Here is an 8,241-nt window from a genome sequence, read left to right as displayed (position 1 = left end):
CCATAGACTCTCAATAAGTACTCAAATGGATGAATACATACATATAAGAGTGAATGGACATGTGTTTATTGCAGCACTGTTTACAATAGTAAAGACTTGGAACCAACTCAAATGCCCATCAATGATAGCCTGGATAGGGAAATTGTGGCACATGTACACCATGGAATACTATGCAGCCATAAAAAAGAATGAGTTCATGTCCTTTGTACGGACATGGATGAAGCTGGAAACCATCATTCTCAGCAAACTAACACTGGAACAGAAAACCAAACACCGCATGTTCTCACTCATAGTGGGAGTTGAACAATAAGAACACATGGACACAGGGAGGGGAACATCACACACCGGGGCCTGTTGGGGGGTCGGAGGAAAGGGGAGGGAGAGCATTAGGACAAATGCCTAATGCATGTGGGCCTTAAAATCTAGGTGATGGGTTGATAGGTGCAGCAAACCACCATGGCACATGTATATCTGTGTAACAAACCTGCACGTTCAGCCATGTATCCCAGAACTTAAAAAAAAAAAAAAAAAAAAAAAAGCTTCAAACCTGCTGAACCAGACTGAAAAAAAAAGTGAGTGAATGGAGAGATATCATAATACCATGTTCTTTTCATGGAAGATTCGTCTATGTCAAAATGCTGATTATCTCCAAATTAATACGTGAATACACTGCAAGACTGTGGTAAACACACAGAGAGCTACCCAGGTCCCCCTTCTAGGAAGGATGTGGTGACCCACCGTGGGGAGTGTAACCTGCAGACAGCCGCTTCCCGAGGTCACACCCATGTCAGGGTTGACTGCCAGTGACTGAAGAAGGTGGTGCTCTACGGGACCCTGTGGCAGGCAGTCCAATGCTGGGCAGCTCCCAGGGCTGGCATTGTTTGAACCCAGAGCTCCCTGTTGGTTTGGTTGAAATGCTCCAAAGTGCTGTGCTTCTCCCTCTGCCCAGCACCGTTTCATCCACTTTCCTTTTCGAAGTGCTAATCCCTCATAAATAGCTCGCACCCCAAATTCAGCCTCAACCTTGGCTTCCAAAAACATAACCTGCAACATATACTAATTAAAATACCAAATACAAAATAAAAACAAAACCAGAAACAACCTGGTCGGGTGTGGTGGCTCACGCCTGAAATCCCAGCACTTTGGGAGGCTGAGGTGGGCGGGTCATCTGAGATCAGGCATTAGAGACCAGCCTGGCCAACATGGTGAAACGCCATCTCTACTAAAATTACAAAAATTAGCTGAGTATGGTGGTGGACACCTGTAATCTCGGCTACTCAGGAAGCTGAGGCAGAAGAATCGCTTGAACCCAGGAGATGATGGAGGTTGCAGTGAGCCGAGATTGTGCCACTGCACTCCAGCCTGGGTGACAGAGTGAGACTCTGTCTCAAAAAAAAAAACAAAAAAACAAAAAAACAAAAAAACAAAAAAGAAAGAAAAGAAAAGAAAAGAAAAGAAAAAGACACAATTTAAATTTCTGGTTTCTGTCAATAGAGAAATGCTAAACAAATAAATTATGATGCCTATGATGAAATGAGGTGCAGGTAGATCAAGTACATTTTATAAACTGATGCGGAGAAATGTTCCTCATAGATTGTTAACTCCAAAAAAAAAAAAAAAAGCACATAGCAGAACACAACCCCATGTACATAGAAAATATAACCTAAAATGTATTTCTTCTCCTCCTTCTCCACCTTGTAAGATACTCAGTTTCCTTCCTACTCAAAGGGATGTGTGCATGGACTCAGGGCAGCTCCCTTAGGGGCTGGGCAGGGATCATGGGATGAAATGGAATCCTGTTCATGAAGACAGCGCCTGTGCTGAGAGCCAGAGCAGGGTGCCAAACTTTCTCCTTACAAGCTGTGTGTGATCTTGGGCTCTGAGCCTTAGCTCATCATCCAAAATGCCTCCCCCGGTGCTTGCGGGGAATGTCTGTGGAAGGTAAGTGTCTGACATAATCCCATCACAGATTAGATACTCAATAAGAGTTTGCTGTTTTCCTTGGCTTCTCCCTTCCTATTCTGGCCAAGAAGTTCTATTCTCTGTCACCCCCTTCCCTCCTTCCGAGTGGAGTGAGGCGAGTGAGGCCAGAGCTGAGCCGCTGAATGACTGGGACCTAGAGGATACTGATGCCAGGGACTCAGGCCAGCATTGAGCCAAAGCACAGACTGGGCTTCTCTAGGATCAGAGGTGCGATGATGGAGACACAGCAATTCTGGGAAATGTAGAGGCAGGAAGTGAAAGGAAGTGTAGGGTAGAGGAGCAACAGCAGATTGTGTACCTCTATCCAGTCCTGCTCCCAGATGGTAAAAATGAGGAAACTCCAAAAAGAGAAAAGGAAGTAGGCATGGCCTGGAGGAGGAGAGCAGAGCTGGCTTCAGACCCAACTCTCTCCACCCACACACGGTCTCTGTGTGTTCCAATCCCCGTTCATTCTCATTTACTGTCGAAAGTTGAGGGGATGGGGTGTCCCAGATGATAGGGCTCCTGGGATTTCAGACTGAAGACCAGCAGGACTCCAGTCACCTCTACCCCAGCTCTCCAGGACACAGCGCTTCCAACTCTGAGTGACGTCCCAACTCTGGTCCTTGCTTCACAACCAACGTGAGAATCACACCCTCCAGACCTCCCACAGGTAATGGTGCTGTGGGTGCCAGTGAGACCCAGGGGACAGGGGATGTCAGAGGAAGCAGGGCGAGGGGGACTTTGGGTCTTGGGTGGGACTAAATGAAAATAGATATAAGGTGGCAGTGTGGGATTTAATTACTATGAGAAGATTTGAGACTCTACGCCCTTCACTGGATTCTAGATTGGGTTACAGCAGCCACAATCCCCTGTCATAAACTACGACTCTGGGAGGCTGAGGTGGGAGAATCGCGTGAACCCGGAGGCGGAGGAAGCAGTGAGCTGAGACGGCCTCATTGCACTTTAGCCTGGGTGACTAGAGTGAAATTCTGTCTCAATAAATAAATAAAAATAAAAATAAACTAAGACTCAAACTCAGCCTCATGGCGGGCCAATTTCAAGCTTTATCTTCAGCCCCAGCCCAGCCATGCCCTAACCCCAATACAAACCCTGGCTCCTACTTTATTATTATTATTTTTTGAGACTGAGTCTCACTGTGTCGCCCAGGCTGGAGTGCAGTGGCACTATCTCCACTCACTGCAACCTCTGCCTCCTGGATTCAAGCAATTCTCCTGCCTCAACCTCCCAAGTAGCTGGGATTACAGGTGTGCACCACACACCCGGCTCATTTTTGTATTTTTAGTAGAGATGGGGTTTCACCATGTTGGCCAGGCTGGTCTCAAACTCCTAACCTAAAGTAATGTGTGTGCCTTGGTCTCACAAAGTGCTGGGATTACAGGCATGAGCCACCACACCTGTTGCCCCCGACCCAGCTCCTACTTTAACCCCAACTCCATATTCAACTTGAATCTTAACACCAACCCAAAGCCAAAATTGAACCTCAATTCTATTCTATTTCCAAATTCAGCACCAAACTTAACCCCAATTCCATCCATGGCTCCAACTTGCGTACCGATCCCAATCCTAGCATGAGACACAATCTCCAGTCCTGCTTGATTACTGGCCCACTGGGCAGTCCTAGCAATGCATTTAGCTCCAACGTTACCCTCCAGTTTCACTCCCAAACTCATCTCGACCCCAATTCTATCTCAACTGCAAACCCAGGCCCATTTCCGTCTTAGCCTTAACCCTGGGCCCATTCTCAACCTGAACCTCATCTCCCAACTCAACTTCAGCCCTGCCCTTGGCTCCAACCTAGTCCCAACCTCCTATGCCCCAGCTCTGCCCCAGCCTGGGCACCGGCCCTGCCTCCGTTTCAGGTGACAACCGCAGAGCCGTGCTGGCCCAAGCTTGACAATGACATATGAAAACTTCCAAGACTTGGAGAGTGAGGAGAAAGTCCAAGGGGTTAGAAATGGTAAGAGGAAAGGGGAAACTCTCCTAAAATGCTCTCTTTATATGTTCAGAAGGATTTCTCCTGTCATTTCTGTACCTCCACCACGTGCGCGGATGGGTCCCCACTCTGAGGAGGTCAGGCCCCAGCCTCCGATGGGCCTAGTGCGAAGTGGATGCAACGTCCCCAGAAAGACTGGGACAGGGAGGATCACAGTGGACCCAGCTTCTGATGCCCTGTGGGGTGGGGACGAGAGCTGCACATTGGTGGAGGGGAAGATGAGTAGTTGGGTTTGGAAGGAAACTCATTTGTGAACCTGACTGTCCAGCAGGTAGGTGAGCACAAGCCCATGAAGGGCCTGGCTGCCCCCAGCTCTCCCCATGTCCTCCTGCCCTTGCCCCCAGCTCTGACCATGGGACCTCTCATATCGCCATCGTCCCCCATCTGTGTGTGTGCACGTGGGTCCCCACGGGTGTGAGGGGCCTGTGTGACTGAGGACTTGTGCTGGTCCCTGAAGTCAAAGGGCTGGGCATCCCCCATCTGAAAATCCTCCTTGTCCAACCCTCCCCTGGTGTCCCCTGTGCCCAGCCCTCCTCACTAGATAGCTCCCTGGGCCGTCTCCTTCTCCCATCTCCGTCATGTCTGGAACCTCCTCATCCTGACACCCTCTCCTCTTGCAGGGCTGCCTCCTCCCCAGTCCCTCCTGCAGCGTCTGCGCTCTGGGCCCGGCCTCCACCTGCTGTCCCTGGGCCTTGGTCTCCTGCTGCTGGTCATCATCTGTGTGGTTGGATCCCAAAGTGAGGGTCACAGGGGTGGACAGGGAAGAGATAAATAATGGGGTAGAATATAAATAATGGGGTGCTACAGTAGGGCAGAGGTGAGGCCTGCAGTAAGAGCAATGCAGGGCACAGTGTTGGGGGCAGCTGTGGAGATGACAATGGGGCATGGTGAGGACAATGCTACCAACTGTCATGGGGGTCACAACAGGGCCACTGAAGCACTGGTGGGGGCACTGATGGAGTGATTGATGGGAACGGTGGGGGACACTGATGGAATGATTGATGGGAATGGTGATGGGGGCACTGATGGAGTGATTGATGGGAATGGTGGGGGCACTGATGGAGTGATTGATGGGAATGGTGGTGGAGGCACTGATGGAGTGATTGATGGGAACAGTGGTGGGAGCACTGATAGAATTGATGGACCCATAAATAGGATGGCTGCTGGCTCTATCACTGATTAGTTAGGTTATGTACTCAAATTACTTCACCCCTCTGAGTCTTAGTTTCCTCATCGGCAATACTGGACAATAATAGTGCCTGCCCCACTGGGTTGCCGTGAGGACCTAATGAGGCAATGCTTATGGAGGGCCCGGGGCGGCGCAGGCACAGAGGACCCGATGAATCCCAGCTCTGACCTTCCCATCCACCTGTTTAGATTCCAAATTTCAGAGGGACCTGGTGACCCTGAGAACAGATTTTAGCAACTTCACCTCAAACACTGTGGCTGAGATCCAGGCACTGACTTCCCAGGGTGAGCCTGGCTTGGATGGGGCTCTGGGCTGGGGCCAGGCCAGGGAGGAGGAAGTTGATCCCTAAGTGAAGTCTCCATGCCCTCCAGGCAGCAGCGTGGAAGAAATGATAGCGTCTCTGAAAGCTGAGGTGGAGGTTATCAAGCAGGAACAGCAGGCAGGTGAGAGACCCTCCAAGTATGGGTCTGGGAGGCTAGGCTCTCAGACGCAGGTGGGGGTGGGAACAGGCTCCTGGTGCTGACCTGCCCTCCCCTTCACCAGCAGCTTGAAAGGCAGCATGCAGGCCGGGCGTGGTGGCTCACGCCTGTAATCCCAGCACTTTGGGAGGCCGAGGTGGGTGCATCACGAGGTCAGGAGTTCGAGACCAGCCTGATCAACATGGTGGAACCCCATCTGCACTTAAAAAAAATACAAAAAAAATAGCTAGGTGTGGTGGTGGGCACCTGTAATCCCAGCTACTCAGGAGGCTGAGGCAGGAGAATTGCTTGAAACTGGGAGATGGAGGTTGTGGCGAGCCGAGATCGCGTCATTGCCCTCCAGGCTGGGCAACAAGAGTGAAACTCCATCTCAAAAAAAAAAAAAAAAAAAAAAAAAAAAAAAAAAAAAAAAAGTGGCATGCTTTCTCTGGAGAGCAGGCTGGAGAAATGAGTGGAGGAATCCAAAGCGGATTTGTATCTGATGGCTGTATCTGGCCATGATATAGGGGGTGGGTGGGGACAGGAAGGAAAGTTCCTGGGCTTGGCCCTGTGCAGGGACATCTGAGCTCCAGGAACACACTAAGCAGAAGCACACCTAGGCCACTGTCCCCACTGCCCATCTGTGTGTGTCCCAGTTCATTCCGAAATGCTCCTGCGAGTCCAGCGGCTGATGCAAGACCTGAATAAACTGACCTGTCAGGTGGCTACTCTCAAGAACAATGGTGAGGAAGGTGTGGGGAGTACCCGGCCCTGCTTTTCTGCCCACGGCCCAATGGGCAGAGCCTCAACCTCTCCACTCTATTTCTTCCCACTCAGCCTCTACTGAAAGGACCTGCTGCCCCGTCAACTGGGTGGAGCACCAAGACAGCTGCTACTGGTTCTCTCGCTCTGCGATGCCCTGGGCCGAGGCTGAGAAGCACTGCCAGCTGGAGAACGCCCACCTGGTGGTCATCAACTCCAGGGAGGAGCAGGTGAGGGCTTCTGGTACTCAGTTCCTAAGACAAGTCCCATTTAGGGAAATAGTTCTTAATCTTGGCCGCACATTGGAATCATCTGGGAGCTTCCAGAATGACTGTCATCTGTGCCACACCCTCAGCGATTTAATAGGCCTGAGCATCCAGAGAAACATCCCCAAACTCCTCAGCTGATTTAACGAAGAGCTAAAGTTGAGAATCTGCTTTAAGGAGTTGGCTGGGATGGGGAGAAGTCACCACTGCCCTTCTGTCAACCCAGAATTTTGTCCAGGAACATCTAAGCTTCGCATACACCTGGATGGGCCTCAGTGACCGTGAAGGAGCCTGGAAGTGGGTGGATGGAACAGACTATGAGACCGGCTTCCAGTGAGTGCACTTTGGCTTTCTGTGCCAATGTTCTCCATCAGCGCTGCCCCCCAGGGATTTGACTGCCAGCCTCTCCTCCCCTAAACTGAATTCCACTCCACCTACCCTTCCTAGCTTGCTGTTGTCTTCTCCTCTCAGGAACTGGAAGCCAGGCCAGCCAGACGACTGGCAGGGGCACGGGCTGGGCGGAGGCGAGGACTGTGCCCACTTCCACCCAGACGGCAGGTGGAATGACGACGTCTGCCAGAGGCCCTACTACTGGGTCTGCGAGGCTGGTCTGACCCAGGCCAGCCAGGAGAGTCACTGAGCTGCCTTTGGTGGGACCACCTGGCCGCAGAAATGGCGGCGGGGAGAAGGACTCTACCCAGGACCTCCCCTCAAGACCGCTCTGGCAGAGGAATAAGCCCTGGGAGACTGGGAGCACTGCCAACATTTTGAATGTTTTTTCTCCCTAACTTTAAAAGGATGGTATAGAGTTCTTAAGCTTTTATTTTTTTTCCAACTTTTGAAAGTCAACTTCATGAAGGTATAATTTTTACAGAATAAAAATGCACTCATTTAAAGAGTAGAGATGACTTTGACAAATATGCGTGCCTAGGTGACTACTGCTCCGATCGCAATAGATAACACTGCCATCACCCCCAACCTCATGCCTCTAGGCAGTCCAACCACTTCCCTGTTTCCAGGCAACTAGTGGTCTACCGTTTTTCCACTATTAACTGGCCTTGCCTCTTCTAGAGCTTCTAGAACTTCATATAAGTGAAATCATACACTCTCGTGTATATACTTCATATAAGTGAATATATATTCTCGTGAGAACTTATGTACTTTGTGTTGCTTGATTTTTGGCAATTTAAAAATGGCAGAGTGGAGAAGCCAGGTGAAGCCTTCGAAAGTCCTATGCAATTGAGAAAATAGCATTTTCTTCTCATACAGATTTGAGTTCAAATCTTTTCTGTCACTTAAAGATGGTATAAATGTAGGATGTTTAGGAAAAGCCATTGTTTAATTTCTCTGAAGATCCCAGAGTTATTGGGAGAGGTAGATAAGATCCCCAGGTGTATTGGTTAGCAGTTGGTGTGTAACAAACCACCCCAAAGCTCAGGGCTTATGCAATAAGCATTGACTATAGCTCATGAGGCTATAGGTCCAGTCTGGTCAGGTTTGGGTCATCTTGGCTGGGCTTGTTCATGCGTCTGTGGTCAGCTGGTGGGTTGGCTTGGGGTTGGCTGGTCTAGGGTAGCCTTGCTCCCA

At 50.2% G+C, this 8,241-nt stretch overlaps 1 protein-coding gene across 2 annotated transcripts; it reads left to right on the top strand.

Annotated features, from left to right (window-relative positions):
• The first annotated feature begins 2,381 nt into the window (after nt 1-2,381).
• CLEC10A (C-type lectin domain containing 10A) lies at nt 2,382-7,810 on the top strand. 2 transcript variants are annotated; one of them, XM_025362489.1, is made up of 9 exons: nt 2,382-2,635; nt 3,806-3,943; nt 4,600-4,716; nt 5,357-5,452; nt 5,540-5,611; nt 6,283-6,369; nt 6,464-6,618; nt 6,881-6,987; nt 7,126-7,810. In XM_025362489.1, exons 2-9 carry the CDS (start codon nt 3,883-3,885, stop codon nt 7,292-7,294), a joined length of 864 nt encoding a protein of 287 aa, XP_025218274.1. In that variant the 5' UTR covers nt 2,382-2,635; nt 3,806-3,882; the 3' UTR covers nt 7,295-7,810. The 2 variants fall into 2 exon arrangements, with proteins under 2 accessions (XP_025218274.1, XP_025218273.1); XM_025362488.1 differs by having other exon boundaries at nt 6,283-6,378.
• The last annotated feature ends 431 nt before the right edge of the window (nt 7,811-8,241 follow it).

The sequence above is a fragment of the Theropithecus gelada genome, chromosome 16, assembly GCF_003255815.1.
Source record: "Theropithecus gelada isolate Dixy chromosome 16, Tgel_1.0, whole genome shotgun sequence".
In the NCBI taxonomy this organism is placed as follows: domain Eukaryota; kingdom Metazoa; phylum Chordata; class Mammalia; order Primates; family Cercopithecidae; genus Theropithecus; species Theropithecus gelada.
Note: the sequence above shows the minus strand (reverse complement) of the source record. Positions and strands in the feature narration are given on the sequence as shown.

Coding starts and splice junctions, on each gene's coding strand:
- CLEC10A (XM_025362488.1), top strand. CDS start 3,883: ATGACATATGAAAACTTCCAAGACTTGGAGAGTGAGGAGAAAGTCCAA. Junction 6,379..6,463: donor CAAGAACAATGGTGAGGAAG/GTGTGGGGAGTA, acceptor CTTCCCACTCAG/CCTCTACTGAAAGGACCTGC. Junction 6,988..7,125: donor GACTATGAGACCGGCTTCCA/GTGAGTGCACTT, acceptor TTCTCCTCTCAG/GAACTGGAAGCCAGGCCAGC.